This window comes from Saccoglossus kowalevskii, chromosome 9, assembly GCF_978046115.1.
Source record: "Saccoglossus kowalevskii chromosome 9, keSacKowa6.1, whole genome shotgun sequence".
In the NCBI taxonomy this organism is placed as follows: Eukaryota; Metazoa; Hemichordata; class Enteropneusta; family Harrimaniidae; genus Saccoglossus; species Saccoglossus kowalevskii.
Window position 1 is genome coordinate 16,552,006 of NC_140649.1, and position 21,097 is coordinate 16,573,102.

The 21,097-nt window shown below is 35.5% G+C and overlaps 1 protein-coding gene across 4 annotated transcripts in view; it reads left to right on the top strand.

Annotated features, from left to right (window-relative positions):
• LOC100374267 (uncharacterized) overlaps positions 1-18,674 on the top strand; it is a 41,434-nt gene extending 22,760 nt beyond the window's left edge. The window contains exons 4-13 of one of the 4 annotated variants that reach the window (XM_085503209.1): positions 3,618-3,671; positions 3,882-4,059; positions 6,912-8,498; positions 8,743-8,884; positions 12,889-13,399; positions 13,734-13,839; positions 14,033-14,158; positions 15,160-15,332; positions 15,872-15,970; positions 16,579-18,674. In XM_085503209.1, coding sequence (XP_085359335.1) covers positions 3,618-3,671; positions 3,882-4,059; positions 6,912-8,498; positions 8,743-8,884; positions 12,889-13,399; positions 13,734-13,839; positions 14,033-14,158; positions 15,160-15,332; positions 15,872-15,970; positions 16,579-16,758 — 3,156 coding nt within the window. In that variant the 3' untranslated portion in view covers positions 16,759-18,674. Of the gene's footprint in view, positions 1-3,617; positions 3,672-3,881; positions 4,060-6,911; positions 8,499-8,574; positions 8,885-12,888; positions 13,400-13,733; positions 13,840-14,032; positions 14,159-15,159; positions 15,333-15,871; positions 15,971-16,578 lie in introns of all 4 variants that reach the window. The other 3 variants (XM_078008282.2, XM_085503210.1, XM_002733621.4) reach the window with 3 other exon arrangements.
• Positions 18,675-21,097: the final 2,423 nt, after the last annotated feature.

Sequence of the window (21,097 nt, forward strand, 5' to 3'; positions counted from 1 at the left end):
ATGGCACTGTAAGGCTAACAGTTTTGATCAAAACACTCAATTCTAAAGTGGCTATTATACACAGTCTTAAATTATTAAAGTTAGTGCACTTAATTCTCTTTTCCTGTCTAAAATGTTTTTCCCTTGAACTCCGGCCTTGAACCTTAAAGCAAAATAGGTGCATCTACCCCAACAATAGCTCACCCTGAAAATATAAACCAGGCTTTCTCAGCTAAAAAGAAATAGTTATAAAGTATACAGTAAATCTGTAAACTTAACTACTCTAATCTTACCTCTTTGTCTTTTTTTAAATGCCAATGTCAACTTTATGTCACAAAATAAATTAATCATAATTTTTTCTATATTTTTTTTCAAAACAAAAAAATTTTTCGTCTGGAAAAATGATTGCATTCAAGAGTGACAGTCTCTTGGACTTATCATGTTCGATGCGGGTCCCACGCAACATAATTAAATACAGTATTTAATATAGATTTGCACTGCAAGACAACCACTAACTTTTAAATCAAGTAACTTTACAAACCAAAACCAATGATGTTCTCTTTGAAAAGGTTTGACTACTTTGTATGCATGTATCCTAATTTCATTGTTAATCATAAAAACATTCTTCGTTACACACAATCCTTTAATTTTCTATTACAAGCAAACACTACTACCGAGGTATTCAACTATTAAAGTATCTTAGTATTTATAATAGGTTACTCAATAAAATCTAAAGCAAATTAATTCCCAGTCTACCTAATCTCGGTTTTTAGTAACCGTGACCTAATGATGTTTATCTGTTTGCTTCAACAAAATGACTTCTTTGATTCAATTTCAGCTGTACCGAAAAAAATAATTCATCGCTCTAGAATATGTAATTTTGTTCAATTATTCCATTGATTGTAGTACTGTAAAGGGGGTAATTATTCACTGGGTTTTAATTTAGTTAATTTCGCTGACTGGAAAAATGCGCTTAATTAAAATCCAGTGAATATGTAAAATTTAGCATAGAACACATTATCTAAATGACGAAACCGTGAATTTAAAACCCACTGAATATGCCTGAAATGGTAAATCAGTGAAATTTAAACCCAGTGATAATTAGTCATTTTACAGTAGTATATTTCTCGGGAGCAATGTTGCCTTACTTGCATTCAAAAGTAGTATTGATTCAAAGCTGTCCCTTTAAAATGCACCTTAGTACCCATAATTCATTGCAACTTCCTTTTTGCAAAACAGTGGAATCTGTGACTCTGAAAACATCTCAACTCCATCCAGGTACACAGATTTTACCAAGCATTACTTCACGATAGATGCATGTAGTTTGAATAAAAATGACTTGTTTGATTTTAACTGATAATGCGTTATTTCAAGAAAACAATCACCTGCAAGTGAACATGACATATGGACATGACAGCAAACAATCTATTCAAGAAGACAAAGTAGTTATAACTTTAGGTACGTGTGTCAGTGCTGGCTTAATAATCGTGTGTTTGCGCCACTTCACATCAAAAATACATGGATACATAAGACAGAAATTCCAGTGTAGCCGCCATGTAACTAACAACGGTGGATTGCAACGACCCCCGTAACTGTTCCTTTATTTGTCTAACCCGACAATAACCGCAACAATTGGCTGAACTTTGTGAAATAAAGAAGTGTAATACCTTCCTGCCTAAAACACTCGATAGTCGTCTGGTTTAAAAAAGAACTGCATTGTTCTTTCTTCCCACTTAATCCATTGTAATCTGAACCGAATTAGTTTTTCAGTGACATCACAAGTTTTTATGAGCTTTTAAAAAACTCCTTCAAGTCTTAATAATTTTTTCTAGACAACAGTCACTGTTACTATGCAATGTGAAAGTTTTTTTTTTTCTATTCTTCTTGCAATACTGTATGTGTGTATTATTGATTAAAGCCATGCGAGCCTGGAAGCCCATTCTAGACTCCGAGAATTACCGTTACCCCCAGGTTTAATACTTACAAAGAAATCTGCTTGGTTTCATACCATACATTGTATATAATTTCGACCATGTTCAGTACATTCTAAATACTTCTCAATATGATTTTCCTATTTTGTCCTGCCCAAATGTTGCATATTTTTGTGTATTTTTCGAGAATTTCTTCGTTAAACATTAATAAATGTTATTTTATATTGCCTACACTTCACAATCAGAATTCAAAAAATAAAATATGGTGACAAAAGTAGATATTGGTGCTCAAAGTTTTAACTACTGAATATTATATATTTATATTTGGTGTAGCCGACATGTTGAAGAAAAATGTATTCCCACGCTTTTCCAATTTTCAAGTCGAGAGTTATTTAGTGGACAGCTTCTCATTGGCTATTCTACCATGACAACTAACCATTTGAGCCAATCCGAAGGCAGCTGGTGTATTGATGTGGATGGTGGCGTAATTTTCTCACAATCAACCAATTTACTATCAAATTATTGTTTATTTCGCTCAGTTCTCTTAGCTCATGGTAACCAAATAAACAAATTATATTACATTAAATCCTTTAAATACCATTTTATATAAAGTTGGGATACAGAGAATTGTGTTGCTTTCACCTTGACTCAAAGTCGTTTACTTTACAACCATTTGCTGGGTTGGTGGGACCATTTTACACAAGATTTTTTTTGTGAGGGTTTATATGCCTAACATGGAGGTGTATAATATTGAGTTGATAGCCACATACCACCGAGCCACTGACTGGTTGCCGGTCACTATGCCCTCGTTTTGTCAATACGAGAATGTCATTGTCCACTCTGAATCTGTAAAGGGTAAACATCGCTTGTTCTTATTTGGCTGATTCCGTATGACATCATAAAAGGTAATCATACACTTGTCTCTAAATAATAACCTATTGTTCTTGTTTCTTTGTTCATTTACGATTGTGTTTTCCTGTCTTATCCCACCCAAATACTACATGTATGCACATTTTAAATACATAGCCAGCGTAACCTCTAGCATTTGCCTCTCAAAGAAACGCAGCGCATTTACCATAGCAGTGTCTCGTAAACAGTTGCTGCATTTTACTCTCCTCACCCAGCTCGTATTGCAAAGTGTCGTAAATAGACGAACATGACCAATAATTAAATAATTAAGAAAAGAAAAGATTCTCTTTTGTCGTGACAGGTGATAACTAGGAGTACCTAGATGTATGAGCTATTAAGTTTAAAAGGTAACACTAAAGTTGCTATGACCCTCTATGTATATTACAATGGAGAGGAAATCTTGTACATTGACCCCTCATAGCCGACTCATGTCAGATATCTGCCCTTATCTTCCGACCTTTCAAAACAATAGACCATTCATTATACTGAGGAAATAAAATACTGTGGAATACTTTATTTTGTATGGAATATATTTTCACTGTTTTTTGATGAGTTTAATGTGAAATATAGGAAAAAAAGTATATTCGCTGGATTTATCATCCCTTCTGCGAAAATAGCGAAAATTAATTCCAAGGGAAAATAAAGTATTCTACAGTATATAAATTATTAACTCACTGTTTTGTCAAAGGTAAAACTGTAGTATATATATGACTACACGTTATGTACAAAATTTATTGTGATGCAATATTTTAAATTATTCACACGTTTATCAATCAATTTTTTTCTTTATTTTTTCAGTTAAAACCAAGACAAGAAATTGATTTGAAAGTGAAGAGTTTTTTACCTCCATTGGTAGGTATCTGTACCCTAGTATTACAAAACATGTATTGATGCACTCTTAATATTCAACATTGTCATGTGACCACAATGCTCATCTTGCTGGTCATGTGACCTAGAAAATTAAATGTTAAGATCACATGACCAATAAAACATTATGGTCATGGATCTCATAATGCACAAATCAAATTGTAACTTTTTTTTTCCTATTTTATATTTTTTCAGGCGTATCTTCCAGAAATATTCTTACTTCCAGGTCAGAGAGCACACGTTCCATTAGCTTTACCATCCACTGAAAATTACAAAGCACAGCGGCACAGACAGAGTAGGGGAGGTAGGATCTCCAAAAATGGGTCTACACAAACAGGCTCTTTTGACAATAGACTTATGAATAGCCATATAGGTATGTGCAATTGGTGATGTGTGAACTGACGTGTCTATACTGCCGACTTGAATCACTGCTCAGGGTTTGTTACATACATGGTTGGGGGTGATTGTACCTATATATGTTAGTACCCATGTGTTTTATGTAAATTAAAAAAAAAGGATAAACGTGTCTGCCTGTCACCTTTGTTTTGTTTCTTACAAAACTGTCTCTTTTTCAAACCATTGACCCTTTTCTTGAAAACTGTTTAAAATATTGTGCATGCGATTGATGTTGGTCATGGTGCGTCAGTGATTTTTATTATTCAAAAAATAGTATGTTTTGATCACCAGTGTCTCTGATGGTGGAATTCATTTACATTAGCTATTCAAGAAGACCTTGAAAAGGCATCTAAAATGCATGAATGGCATCTATGACCCTCACCAAATGCGCACATCACAAACTGTTCTGTCTCCTTCCCCACCAACCTACCGTTCTCTCTTTGTTTTTGTTTTCCCCAGCCAGGTGTTTTCAAAACTTGAGCAGTGATTTCTGGTCGGTTGCATGTTTATAAATAGCAACTCATGTCATACGCGCAGTGCATGCGTCACCGTCACATCCTAACATGCATGGTTTAAGTGATAGTCGTGCTAACATTTGTTTCAATCTAGCATGTAGTTCTCTCTCTCCCTCCTTCCCCCCTCCCTCCCATCATAGTCTATAACTAGCCACCCAAGTCTTCGTGCCCATTCTTAGCATGGCGTACCCACAGCTACAGGCAGCGTTTAACTCTCTTGAACTCAATATGCAGTCGCAGAAACCTATCTTATCAAAATAGGGTGCACATGAGAGGCACGCGCCCAACAGAGCACATTCCAAGAGTGCGCTTGTAACACCAACCATACAAAAAAAAAACTGTTTTAGTGCGGAGTATACTTTTAAGGTTTTCGATGCACCCGAGTCAAAATGTGGCAGGTGCTTTTGAGGTACATTTGAGGTGTGCTTGGAATGCATTTGAGGCAAGTTTGCAATGCATTTAAGGTTATTTGAAATGCATTTGGAGTGTATTTGGAGTGAGTTTGAGGCATGTTTTAGGTGGATTTTTTGAGGTGTGTTTGGGCTGCACCTTTGGTGTGTTTTTTTTTGGGTGTCTTTTAGACTTGATTCTTTCAGGAAAACCCGAACCCAGAAGAGAAGCAACCCAAGAACCTTAAACTTGGCTGAAAAACTGATTGATTGACCATTGACTACTAGGCATTTAGTTCATCCATTCATAAGACCACTGTTTTGAGTATCTGTGCTATATGCGTCAATAGTTTCCTTCTAAAATAGTGTGACAAAATCACTTCAGAGTACCAGTTTACTAGAAACAAGCAATGAATCCCATCAGAAACACTAAAATTAGTTGAATATTCTGTAGTGTGTGGTGCAACAATGCGGAATTCTAAATAAGAAAACAATAGAATGACTGTTTTCATAATAAGCTATAAAACACAAAGGCCATCTTCTGAACATTCATCCGTCAGGTTATAGGTTTTCTAATTTATATTTTCATTTTAAAAAAAAGTTTATTTGTATTTGTGCAACTTTGCTACCGGGGTGTATGATACATTTTTTGTTTTGTTTTTTTGGGGGAAAGATTGATATAATTTAAAATTAAGCAAATGTTTGGCTAAAATACAAATATGCAAATAAATTTGATACTATCTGTTTGAAGCTTGTGAAAATACATTGGTGACCGTACAGACAAGCTCTGGTATGTCTGAATTGTTAAAATATTTAAAAAAAAATGCTAAGTATAATCTAGGTGCATTTCGGATGAGTCTGTTTCAGTGAAGTGTAAATCGGGTGCATTTTGGGTGTATTGTCAAATTCGTCAGTAGAGTTAAGATGCATTCAAAACATTAAGTTCTATTTGGGTTCCGGGTCACTTGAAAAGTACCTCAACTGAACTTTAAAAAATGGTCTCTTAACGCTCACATAAGATGCTTGTTTTGTGGAAGTGTGTGTATATACAGTGCATCTTGGGTGTTCTGAAAAGGAAAAGGTGCATTTTGGATGTTTTTTTGGTGACCCTATTAAGCTTTTATTTTGGTAAAAAATTGTCATGAACTGCAGTTTTGTATTATTTGTCTTGTAATGGAAATTATGGAAATTCTGTATACAATACACCTGTGCTTGTATGGACGTGTTGAAAGTGCGCCCTCAATGGACAAAATATGGAATTACTTCGTTTATGTTGCTGCGATTGCTAAGAATGGGCATTTGACTGAAAAAAAGGCCATAATTAGATGTGGGTATAGTTTTAATGATAACATACTAATTACATGAGCATTTCCATTGCATGCCATCCACCATATTATAAAAATAAGTAATTAAAATTTAATTTAATTTAATTTAATTTAATTTAATTTAATTTAATTTAATTTAATTTAATTTAATTTAATTTAATTTAATTTAATTTTAAGTTTTAATTGTTATTGTTGATAATTTAGATCAGAAAAGCAGCCATGATGTTAGTACAGCTGAAAGTAGTAGGCAGGTCATAGGTACAGATGTAAGAACTGAAAGGAAGCAAGATAAGCACAAGTCTAAGATAGGACAAGATAGACTAACATCAAATAGATTATCAAAAATTCCGAAGTTAAAACCTGTTGTAGTGAGCAATAGTCGTGAGGGCAAGACAAAAACTAATAGTTTGAAAACCAGTAATTTACCCGCAGACGAGAAAAAAGCTTGTAAGAATGGATTGAAATCTTTGAAAAAAAAGATTGTAAAGAAAAAGTCACAGGACAGTTCGGCTAATGACGCAGGTAGCCTACATGATGCCAAGGTTCAAAATAATAGTAATGCAAAAGCTGTGAATAGTAGTTCTTTTACTAAAATTTCAGCTCTGACAGGAGGGTATAATTCCAGCTCTGTTGCTGGTGGAAATGTACCTTGGAAGCTTACAAGCAAATCCAGCTATATTATGGAAAGTTTGCCTCACATCCAGGGCCGGAGTAGTATCTCAATTGGAGGGAATAACAATGTTTCTAGCACTGATTTCAATAAAAGGAAAGTAGAGAAAAGCAGAAATGGACATGCTTTAAATGATGAAGAACATGATTTGAATAAAACGAAAGTAGAGAAAAGCAGAAATGGACATGCTTTAAATGATGAAGAACATGATTTGAATAAAACGAAAGTAGAGAAAAGCAGAAATGGACATGCTTTAAATGATGAAGAACATGATTTGAATAAAACGAAAGTAGAGAAACGCAGAAATGGACATGCTTTAAATGATGAAGAACATGAGGAGTCTAAACCACCTAAGTTGAAGCATTTTGTCAAACGAAGAAAAGCACATGGTTCAGTTATATGGGGCCGGATGAACAATGCCTACAGGCAGCGGCTTTTACTTATTCAACAGAAACGAGAAGAAGGACAATCTAAAGGACAAACTAAAGGAAAATCTAAAGGACAATCTAAAGGACAATCTAAACTCAATGCTGACATTAAAACTGCCATTAAGCAACAGCCGGTTTTAAAAGAACGCATCATTAACAAAAATGGGGCCCAAAACAATGAAGCTGAAACGTCCAAGAATGTTGAGAACAGTGGTTCCAAAAATACTCCAGATGAGAAAAATAACAAAACTGTGATAGGAAGAAGTCCTGAAGAAAAAGGAAATCCTAATATCTTAAAGAAGAGGACATTGAAACAGTTTGTTCTGAAAAAGAAACCAGACATTAAACCAATGTGGCAAAATAACACCACAAAAGCTATCCAGAAAAGCCAATCACAGAGCAAAGGTGATAAATCTAAAAGAATAAATAGCGCCAGAAAACCTAGACTCAAATCAATCAATAAAATTGGCAAAATTCAGAAGCCGTTGGGCAGTGTCGCAAACTGCAAACCGCTCGTGAAAGTGGTGAGAATAGATTCAACTTTAAATCAAGAGCATGAAGTCTCTAGGCATAGTTTCCATGACAACAAACTAAGCAGCAGCAATATCCGACAGCTGTTAGAAATGGAAAGGAAAGTTGTGAACAGAACTAACTCTACAAGTTTATTGAAACGGCAACATGATTTTAGTGCTATGCAGACAAAACAAATAAACAGTGCTGGAAACAGAAAAGAAATTAGACAGGGTGGTAGTAACCCTGGTAATGACCTTTGGTCAATAGACAGTGAAATAGACACACAAGATATTGATTCAGATAATGGAAACAGTTTTGAGCAGGATATAGAAATTAGTCAGAAGCTAGGAAGTCATCCACAAATGGAAATCAACGATGAAAATGACATAATTGTTTCAAATCAGGTGTTGATAAACGAAAAGTTGAGCAATTTGTCAACGATTGTTGAGCCTTACAGCGGAGAAATCAGACAACAGCATAGCTTTGGTAAACATGGAGATTATACAAGTCAGGTTCTTAGTGATCAAAACTTAGCAGTTAGGCAGGAGAAGAACACCAATATAGTCAGGGCTGCAGGTAGGTGGCCATTTGCATTGTTTGGACTGATTCTTTGTTTCATGCATGTCGTTCGATGTTTTGCTCGCTATTACAGGTGATGTTGACAGTTATTCAAATCTTGGTGGACACGACTCCACGCCTGACCCCTTTTCAATTGAACGTTACCCCACAAAGTCAGTTCATCCCGAGGAGGGTGACCATCGTCATGGATATCTCCCGCCCCTCAGTGCAACCCCACCTCAAACTCCCGATGTTGTCTCAGGTGATTCCCCACAGCAGAGAAGGACCAAAGTGCCGCTCAAGGACATACCGAGTCAGAACCGCTCTGGGAGATCTGACACGTATACAAACAACACAAATGAAGATTCTGGTATTGCTGACGATGTGGAAGAAGAACTGGAAAGGTAAAAATAAATATTCTTGCATATTAATTCCTTTGACAGTGACAGTGACATTGACATCAATGTCTTTGTTAATAGACCATTTCTAGCTTTGTTAGATTTAGTTTTGTCCTTTTTATTGAAATCTGAATCTACTATAATATGCATATTTTTTGTGTGACACATTTTTTTGAGTCAGTAGCAAACCAAACATTAATGACAGCGACTTTCGAAATAATGATGTTCTCATGAATACTATGACAGAACCCCACACCCTCCCAGTGGCTTTCGTTGCGTATGGAAGTTATTTTCACGAGTGATGCGATGTATCCTGTGGCCGTACTTTCACGAGCGAAGCGAGTGAAAGTACAGCAGAATACACCGCATCTCGAGTGAAAATAACTTCCATACGCAACGAAAGCCACGGGGAGGGTGTGGGGTTCTGTTATTATTACATATGTTCCATACTTGATTATTTCGTATTAAAGAAAGAACGTGCAAACCGGGATGGAATTTAGGTCGGGGAACCCCATTGCCCATTAATATGTTCCAATATAAGTGTTACGCCCTAGCAGCGCGTGTCAGTGTAGAACGCGCCCGGGGAACGCGTGTCACTGTTTGTTTGAAATTAAAATAATCAGACGTCTAATCCGAGTCACTGTCCGAATAAATAACTCGTTGACGTTTAGTTGGGACCACGGCAGAACCAGAACTTGAACTGGACGACTATGATACACAGTTTATGTTGAAGTTAAAAGTTCCGCCACAGAATTGTGCATTGGCAAACATGCCGTGCAACTGCGGTACTCCACAGACGGGACTTTCGTCGACAGCGGTTGTCGCTTAGCTGCACCACAGTCCTTCGTTGAGGGACTGTGGCTGCACGCTACACCTTCGTGTGTGATGTTGCTTGCTTGTCGTGGATTGACTGAGTCTTGATTACCGGTTAAAATGTTGCTCTTTTGGCGTTGGTAATTTTTATTTGGAACTGAGTAACGCCGCAACGTCGCCAGCAGAAACCTGGTATCTCGATGCTGATGGTTGCGGCTCCATAGTAATCGCTGATTTTACTGCTGGTGGATCTTCTGAGAGCCCTTCAAGGTTTATAAAACTCAGTTTCCAGGTGATCAACATACATTAACCCAATCGTAGTATTCCATGTGATGTACACCTGACATGCCAAAAATGTTGTTGAACGATTTGAACTGGATAAAAATAGCAGACGAAAATGTGTTTACAAAATAAAAATAGTTCGGTAGCCAATGAAAATACCATGTTCATTTGCATATCGACCGTGAAAATACCGAAAACATTATTGCATGGGTGATATGCAAATTAGTTTGGGCCAAAATAAGTGACTGCCTAAAAGTACCATTACTGTTGTTCAAATTTCATGTCACTCGGCAAGTATATTCATGTACCCCAAGGGGAAAATATCGTACTTCTAAATATTGTTTATTCCGAAAAACTGTACTCCTGAAGGGACTACTTTGTTTGCTCTCGGACCTCATTTGCATATGGGTTGTGGAAATACCGATTTTGATTTCAGGGACGAATTAAAATAAACTGCAGTACATATGTAATAATATTTTATATTTAAATCATGATTAACGCATATTATTAATTAGTGCAGCCCCTGAAGGTCCAGTCACATGAAAAATTTATTCCTATATGATCCTGATCTTCCTAAGACAATCATCCGGCAAATACAATGTAGGGCATCACATCTCATACAATTAAGTTTGTTTCTTTTTGCCAAACTTTAATTTGCATAATTAAGTTCAGCCAGTGTCATGTTCCTTCATTGCTTTGATGATGCACCTTGGAAAAAAGCTGCTTTAAATCGGAGTATTACTGCTCAAATCATCGCAGATATTAATGAGCTAGCTATTTTAACGACGCCTATAACTCCCGGACACTTAGCCTAATGGGTAATCTCACTCTGTGTATCTGAGTATACAAATATCAACACAAATAGTACATCTCCTGATTTGTCAAATTTATGAAGTTTATTTCACTGTTTGTCATTTTTGTGCAATCCGTTATAAGTCCACAACCTTATAAATGGATCATACACAGACTAATGTGGTAAGACAATACATTTTTAATCTCCATCATGTTATTGACATCACAAAAATAACCTCTGTCTGTCCACTTCATCCTTTTTGTTCAATAACTAAAAGCACGACCGAGTGTATAAGAATTTTTCTCCTATTCATGTCTCAGTGTTATTAATGGGTTATTAATAGAAGGTGGGTACAGCTTACAAGAGTATGTTCCTCATTTTTCCTCACCTTTTTATCTACAGTGCTGCATCTGAAACCTATTTTAATAGAATGTCACATGTAAAATAATGCATGTTTAAACTTTATTGATAACATTAATTGTTTTTAATACAATTTTTAGTGTTTTGATCTAAACAAAACATCAACTGACAACAGAAAAGCGAATTCATCCTCGGTGAATTACAGGTTTAGTTCCCTAAAATTTAGAGAGAAAAAATAAAATAAAATATATATTAGTAAATACCATATTTATCTTTAACATGGCCCGCCACAAGTGAATAGGATATACATCGGCATTGTTAGGTTTAGTGAACATTTTACACACTTTTGTAGAAAGTTAGCAAATCTGCCAAAAAAATAGCGCTGCGTCGTATGCCCAAGCTGGCATTCAAAATCTAGGTACTCCATTTTCTAAAAATGCATATTATGCAAGCTTGTTGTTAGATTAATTTAGAAATTCAATAGTATGCAACTGAGAGCTTCGTCAATCTGGCAAATTTTCACTGACACAAGGTCAAGCAGCTATCCAATCAAAGACGTGTATTTATGCATAGGGTCATTCATGGCACTCGTATATAATAGTAATAATGACATTTCTAAGTTTTGAGTTGACTGAGGAATTTTTTTTATCTATATGCTTTTAAGCACTTATTTTCTTACCACATGCCTGTAATTAAGTTTACTGTAAATGCATTAATTATTCACGGGGTTTTAATTTTGCTAATTTTGCTGATAGGTAATTCAAATGAACATGTAAAATAACCATGGAGCTCACTTGTAAATTTGTGAACATAAAACCCAGTGAAACTAAATATTGCTAATTTTGCTGATAGGTAATTCAAATGAACATGTAAAATAACCATGGAGCTCACTTGTAAATTTGTGAACATAAAACCCAGTGAAACTAAATAGTGAAATTAACATTGTGAAGGATTACTGTAAAGTGGTTAATTATTCACTGGGTTTCAATTTTGCTTATTTCGCTGACTGGAAAATGCGCTAAATTAAAACCCAGTGATTATGTATGATTATGCATAGAACACATTATCTCAATGATAAAACCGTGAATTTAAACCAACTGAATATGCCTGAAATGGTAAATCAGCGAAATTTAAACCCAGTGAAAATTAGTCATTTTACAGTAATAGAGACTTCAAATTAAAGGAGTCTTTGGTATGCCAAATTCTTTTAGTAGGTAACTCCTGTACGAGAAAGTCGGTCTGTGTTGACAACAGACGCCAACATGCAAACAGATTTTTGTTAAAAAAAAAAAGCCAAGGCGATCTTTCAAATAAATACGCCAATATGAATTCTTATCCCTAACAAGAGAAGGGTTGATAGCGCCCTCAAGGATCTACTTGTATGGTTGCAGGGAGCCACCTGAAGAGGGTGTGTTCCATAAGCAGTCTTTAAAATTTTCTGATTTCAAGAATTCCTAGTTCTAACATAGCCCCAAAAATGGGCCTATCTGAGTTTGTGATGCGTGGAAAGCACATTTACTAACACACTGAACGATATTTTATTTTTTTTATTATTAAAAAGACCTATTAAATTTCTGGAAAATAATAGTTTTGCTATAGTATGATCGTTTGTGATGTCATCTTGAATAACACAAGTGTCTGATAAGATAAGATGTGTGGGGTAGAATGTTTTACAACAGTAATCTTCATGAAACAAACTTGAATTTTGCAAAATGACATTTGGAATGGTGGTTATCTTCTTGGTTTCCTGTTTAATTTCTAGGAAACGCCGGATACAACAACAAGAAGAAGAAAGAAGGCGCCAAGAAGAACAAGATCGACTACAAAGGTTGGAGGAAGAACGGAGACAAGCGAATGAACGTCGGAGAATAGAGGAGGAGAACCAACAGAAACGTCTCCGTGAAGAGGAAGAAAGGAGGAGAAGGAAGCTTGAAGAGGAAGAAAGGAGAAGAAGGAAGCTTGAAGAGGAAGAAAGGAGAAGGCAGCTTGAAGAGGAAGAGATGAAACAGAGACTTGAAGATGCTGAGAGACAAGCCAGAGAACGGTTACGAGATCAGGAAGAAGAGCGAATACAGAGGGAACGAGAGGATCTGGAGCGACAAAGAGCTGCTTTAGAGAGGCTACAGGAAGAACAGCGGGAGCGAGAGCGACGAGAGCAGGAGAGGAGAGCACGGGAAGAGATGGAACAACGCCAACAGGAATTGGAAGATCAGATAAGAGAAGAAGAGGAAAGAAAGCAACAAGAAGAAGAAAGGAGAAAAGAATTACAGGAGGTAAAAACTAAATATGCTAATTTTATTAATTTTCTGTATTTTTTTGCCTTTTTCTTTATATTATTTTTTTTAGTGTAGCGTTGCATCCTGGTTTCGAGAAAAAAAAGATGGGATTCAGAGCAAAAATGAGCATAAACAACATTTTAAGATGAAAAATATAAAGATTGCTAGGTCCACAATACAATGGTTACTGGGCAACAGTGTAAAGTTGACAGTGGTTGCTAGGTGATAGAACAAAAGTAGACTATGATTACTAGGTAACAGCACAAATTCACCAGTACTGTTCTTGTCTAAATAGAACTTGTACTCATGTGAGGTTTTTGTATCTCTTTAGAAACAACAAAAGTCATTTGTATCATCATCATCACCACTAATGCGAGTTCCCGAGGTGAGACGTAGTCGAGATACTGAGTCGGCTAAAGAGAGAGATCTAGAGGAAAGTGAGTAAAACATTTATCAATATCGTCAAGCTGGGAAATATAAAAAACATATCAGTGTTTGTTGATAAGTAGTTACTTGAGATAAGATTGTCTGTTTAAAATCTTAAATCCACGAAGGCCACAAGTCTTCAGTAATTCTGTAGTCTGTAGTAATTTACCCACAATGCAATGGATATTATTATTATTTTTACAGAAGAGCGCTTACTAGATGAATTACAAAGAGCACGAGATGAACGACAAGAAATGGAAAGAGATCGAGAGGAGCTGGTACGAAGAGCAAAGTCATTGCAGAGTAAAACGCAACATAAACGAAACCAAGGTCAGAATTTTGCTTACTGTTTGTAACTAATTAATAATGTCAAAGTGACTCACTACGCTCAGTAATTATCTCCCATCAAATATGCTAATTTCCCCCACCACTTTGCTCAGTAATTATCTCCCATCAAATATGCTAATTTCCCCCACCACTTCGCTCAGTAATTATCTCCCATCACATAGGCTAATTTCCTCCAATAAGATCTGCTATCAAATACACTTGCTTGTCGTTTATACCTACTAGTTCTTAAACTTCATACTGGCAAGCCATGATTATGCGACTCCGACTCTGATGAAAATATGATTTCATGTTGAGTTAACTGAGTTAACTGATGTCCCACACCCCAGTTTAAATACTGTGATAGAAGGGTATTTTTAAAATTTGTTGCCGAGTATTACATAACTACATCATACTTGGATTGAACTATTCTATTCATGGATCACGGCCGTTTAAAGATGGATTTTGTTCAAACTTTATTATGGGACCTCTATTCTCGTCATTTTGTTTTATCAGATCGGATTCATAATGGCCGAATGGTGGCCATTTTGTTTTATTGAATGTGGTTCTAGAGCCATATTTCTGACATGCTTAGACTGATTATGTTCAAATTTTAAATATTCATTATACATCATGTCATAGATATACAGATGTATTGGTTTGACGATCCCATTCAAAATGGCCGACCAGTGTTTTGTTTTAATTATTGCTGTTCCAGAACAATATATCTCTCAATATGAACAAGTACTCATTTGACGATCAGATACAAGATGCCTGAATGTCAATCATTTTAATTCATGGCTGGTTTACCACAAAGCTCATGAACTGTAAATCAAATCCATGTAAAAAACAGTGTCTGTCTTGCACAATAAAAGTTTGTTAAATATATTTGGGGGGAGGGGGTTATATACAAGGAAATCGTGTGCATGGAAAATTGGGTGGTTCTATTCTTTTTGAATATCATGTTAGCAGTGTCAATAACATGTATTATATTGTTAATACTACAGCAAGGGACTTATGGAAAAAGAAATACTTTGAAGAGAAAAAGAAGACTCCTCCACTCGAGGAAGAAGTCATGAAACTTAGGCATTCATTAGATACGCAACATAAAAAGTTAGTCAATCAACTCGAGGGCAAAGATGGCAAGAGGAAAAATCTTTACACTAATCCATCAGAAAAGGTAATGAACATCTCTGAGTGGAAGAGGTTGTGGGGGCAGAAGAGGTTGTAAGAGGAACAGGAGAGGTTGTAAGAGGAACAGGAGAGGTGGCGAAGGGAAAAGAAGAGGTTGTGCCAAGGAGAACACCGGAAGTTGTGGTTGGGGGCTCATGAAAAGTTGTGAGGGAACAGGAGAGGTTGTATGGGTGCTCATGAAAGCTTGTGAGGGGAACCAGAGAGGTTGTGGTGTGGGCTCAGGAATGGTTGTGAGGGGAACAGGAGTGGTTTCAGTGGGGGCTAAGGAGAGGTTGTGGTTGGAAACAAGGATATATTGCAGTGGGTTGAGATTGGGTAGATACTGGGGAGATGGTTGAGACCATTGTAGGACCAGGAAAGGGGTTGGTATGGAACCAAGAGAAACACATTCATAAAGTATCATTGTATTATACCACCATTATTGCTAATAGGAGCATCATTTGCCAATATTCGTTCTTCCTTTCTTTATCAGTAGTTTTTCTGACATCACATCTCATATGGTCATTTTGCTTACTTTTTTTGCAGACAAATTTGAAAATACAAATAGCAAAATCACAGCATGACATTGAGGAACTTCGACGAAGAGTAGAAAACACAAAAATGAAATTGACAACCGAGATGAAGGTAAGATGTACAGCATCACATTTTGAGACATTTTCATTATACTTACATACATTTATTATTGGTGTCGTCAACCACTAATCAATGTTAGTAAGACGAACAGTTATGGATTTAACATCTGTTGAAATATATTGCTCCACAGTGCTTTGCCTGCATCACATCATGTGGTCCATAATGCATTGCTGTATATAATTGTCTTCTTCATAATTCATTGCTCTATAATATTGTGTGATCCCATAATGCACAGCTAAACCAGATTGTGATATCCCATGATGCATTGCCAATGTAATATTGATGCATTGCGTCAGTAGACCAGCTCCCATGATGCATTTACAAAGTTATCATGATGCACTACATCAGTTGACAGCTTCCATGATGCTTTGCAAAGCTAATGCGATACATTGTAACAGTTGCATAGCTCCCATGATGCATTACATCATTACATAGCTCTCATGATGCACTGATGCATTGTACATGTAGCAGGTGAAACCTCCCTGATGGATTGTGCAGCCTGAACGGTTGACGAAGGAGATCGTTTCACAAGTTATTCCATATTGAACAATTATTTTGTTAAAGAAACTATTAATATTTTTTGTTTTCTTTTGCTACAGTTACGCAACCAAGCCGAAACTGAACTTCGTGCCCTGAGGGCTGAATTAACACAGAAGAAAATAAACGTCACTCTATCGCGATCTCAACAGCTTGCGGCATTGAAGGAATCAGAAGAAAACTTATCATATATGTCACCAAGAACACCTTTACCATCAACTCTCAGTCCCAGAGTTCAGTAGATTTCAAGTCTGACTGATACAGCATATTACCTGAAATAGTTACTATGAAACTAGTTACTGCTAGATACTATTACTAGTTAAATTGGTTCTGAATGGTTACAATATTTGGATGATATTTTATATTTACATGGATTCATTTACTGGTTTCAACTGATGTTTTTTATCACAACTGTCAGAGACGAACATTGATCTGTTTCAATTTATATTTATTTAGTTTTTTTAGTATACAAAGCATTATTGAAAATTAGAATCTAATACTCTCACTTGTTATTGGCTTGTAGTTACTATATCATATTGCTAGTTACTGGCAACCATTCTTTTTTTTCTTTTTTTGCTGCTGGAAATTTTTGCGATATGATGATTTAATGATAATGAGGACAGAATTTTGCAAAAAGTTGCTGTGACTTAAGACTTGTGTGAAATTTCCACTGCTATGAAAATATTAACCATTATGACATTAGTGTGCAAGATTTGATCTTATTGTTGCTAGTTATCACAGGTTAATAGAAGTTATCGCTGGTGATGAGAGGTTACCACAGGTTAATAGAAGTTATTACTGGTTAAGAGGGGTTACCGCAGGTTAATAGGAAATGTTTCTAGAACAAACTAATGTTTCGTATAGGGACATGATATATTTTAAAATTAAAATCCAGTGAATAGTTGATGCATACTAGTATACAATATTTATTTGGGGAGGGGGGGGGGTATTATATTCTCTTCAACAGCAAGTTGATCAAAAATAGTTGAAATGAAAAAAAGCTAGTTACTTACCTGTAAAGAAATGTTTTTATTTTTCATAAACTTGTATATATGAACAAAAATTGATTATACATTAGTGTGTATAAAATGTATTGATTTTTATCTTGAGATCTGTTCAAGTTGTAAATATGATGATGAGATCGATATTGTTTGTGGATTCCTATTCATTTTTGAATTCCAGGACGGGAAGTTTTTACGCTCTTCAGATGTTTTTTTTTTTTTTATCTTGAGAAGAATGACTAATTAATCAGTAATAACTTTCAAGATATCTGACAATCGACCTTGGTTTAAAAAGTAATGTCTGGCATAACTGTTGTATAGGTTTAATTGATTAAATTTATCACAATTTTTTCTGAAACATGTTGAGAAAATCTAGCCAAAATAGCAGACTATTGTACTGAAAATATTTCACTACTGTCAGTTACTTAAAACTGAAGGTGTCTTTGTGTAAATTTTAAATCTATTTTAGGTATTTAATGAAATAGACAATCAATGAGTATACATGTTTACCATTGTTATTTAGACTGTATCTACCACACAACATTTAAAAGGGATTTTTATCTTATTTTCGTATATTCATAAACTCAGTATTATTGATGGGATTAGGGGGGGGGGTCATTCAATTTAACAGGAAGGAAGATGTTTATATATATATATATATATACCACAGTCAGGGCAAAATTCATGTCTTTATATCTGCCTGAATTTTAATTCATTTGAACTTTGCTATTCTTGGGTAGACATCAGTGTTGTCACCATGTTCTATTTCCTTTCTTAATGTTAGTTTAAATACACAATGTATTTTGGTCGCAGATTTGACATGTATGCATGGCAGCAAGAAATAAGTTAACGTGTTTGTGACTTTCCTTCAGCCAATAGTTGCCATATCGTGTGTAAAGTTTTATTTCTGTGCATTCATTTTTTTATTGAGTGATGTGTCCTGACTGCATATTGCTTTATAAATAGTTAAACGAACAAAAAACAAATTTCAGTCTTTATTGGTGAGTATACTATGATTTTATTCTGAATGAGATGACTTTTTTGTAATTAAACAGTGACTATTAAATAAATTTTATCTCTTTTTGTAAATATATTTTGTAAAATAAACTCCATTGTAATTAATTAACTATTATCAGGCATAAACAAATTAACTCAAACTTTCCTTAAATGTTGCATGTCTTTATTAACTGTTGTAGACTCCATGATTATCTTCCATGTTATCGCCCTGTATACGAATGATAATAGTCAGTGTGTATGTGTGTTATCTCATCTAGCTCATTATGTGGTTGACATTTTATCACCCTGTATACAAATGATAATGGTCAGTGTGTATGTGTGTTATCTCATCTAGCTCATTATGTGGTTGACATGTTATCACCCTGTATACAAATGATAATGGTCAGTGTGTATGTGTGTTATCTCATCTAGCTCATTATGTGGTTGACATGTTATTGCCCTGTATACAAATGATAATAGTCAGTGTGTATGTGTGTTATCTCATCTAGCTCATTATGTGGTTGACATGTTATCACTCTGTATACAAATGATAATGGTCAGTGTGTATGTGTGTTATCTCATCTAGCTCATTATGTGGTTGACATGTTATCACCCTGTATACAAATGATAATGGTCAGTGTGTATGTGTGTTATCTCATCTAGCTCATTATGTGGTTGACATGTTATCACCCTGTATACAAATGATAATGGTCAGTGTGTATGTGTGTTATCTCATCTAGCTCATTATGTGGTTGGCATGTTATCACCCTGTATACAAATGATAATGGTCAGTGTGTATGTGTGTTATCTCATCTAGCTCATTATGTGGTTGACATGTTATCACCCTGTATACAAATGAAAATGTTCAGTGTGTATGTGTGTTACTGTATCTCATCTAGCTCATTATGTGGGTGACATGTTATCACCCTGTATACAAATGATAATGTTCAGTGTGTATGTGTGTTATTTCATCTAGCTCATTATGTGGTTGACATGTTATAATAATAATAAAAATAATAACTCTATTTAATTAAGCGCAACATTTCCAACATATGAAGATCAAAGGCGCTGATACAATAAACAATCAGTCAAATATTAAAAGCACATTTAAATAAGTGCGTTTTCAGTCTGGATTTAAAAATGTCTACTGAAGGACTAGAACGAACAGACAGAGGTAATTCATTAAAAAGTTTAGGACCTAAATTTTCAAAAGCACGGTCTTTGTATAACACCTTGGACTTTTTATCACCCTGTATACAAATGATAATGGTCAGTGTGTATGTGTGTTATCTCATCTAGCTCATTATGTGGTTGACATGTTATCACCCTGTATACAAATGATAATGGTCAGTGTGTATGTGTGCTATTTCATCTAGCTCATTATGTGGTTGACATGTTATCATCCTGTATACAAATGATAATGGTCAGTGTGTATGTGTGTTATCTCATCTAGCTCATTATGTGGTTGACATGTTATCACCCTGTATACAAATGATAATGGTCAGTGTGTATGTGTGTTATCTCATCTAGCTCATTATGTGGTTGACATGTTATCACCCTGTATACAAATGATAATGGTCAGTGTGTATGTGTGTTATCTCATCTAGCTCATTATGTGGTTGACATGTTATTGCCCTGTATACAAATGATAATGGTCAGTATGTATGTGTGTTATCTCATGTAGCTCATTATGTGGTTGACATGTTATCACCCTGTATACAAATGATAATGGTCAGTGTGTATGTGTGTTATCTCATCTAGCTCATTATGTGGGTGACATGTTATCATCCTGTATACAAATGATAATAGTCAGTGTGTATGGGTGTTATCTCATGTAGCTCATCATGTGGTTGACATGTTATCATCCTGTATACAAATGATAATGGTCAGTGTGTATGTGTGTTATCTCATCTAGCTCATTATGTGGTTGACATGTTATCACCCTGTATACAAATGATAATAGTCAGTGTGTATGGGTGTTATCTCATGTAGCTCATTATGTGGTTGACATGTTATCACCCTGTATACAAATGATAATGGTCAGTGTGTATGTGTGCTATTTCATCTAGCTCATTATGTGGTTGACATGTTATCATCCTGTATACAAATGATAATGGTCAGTGTGTATGTGTGTTATCTCATCTAGCTCATTATGTGGTTGACATGTTATCACCCTGTATACAAATGATAATGGTCAGTGTGTATGTGTGTTATCTCATCTAGCTCATTATGTGGTTGACATGTTATCACCCTGTATACAAATGATAATGGTCAGTGTGTATGTGTGTTATCTCATCTAGCTCATTATGTGGTTGACATGTTATCACCCTGTATACAAATGATAATGGTCAGTGTGTATGTGTGTTATCTCATCTAGCTCATTATGTGGTTGACATGTTATCACCCTGTATACAAATGATAATGGTCAGTGTGTATGTGTGTTATCTCATCTAGCTCATTATGTGGTTGACATGTTATCACCCTGTATACAAATGATAATGGTCAGTGTGTATGTGTGTTATCTCATCTAGCTCATTATGTGGTTGACATGTTATTGCCCTGTATACAAATGATAATGGTCAGT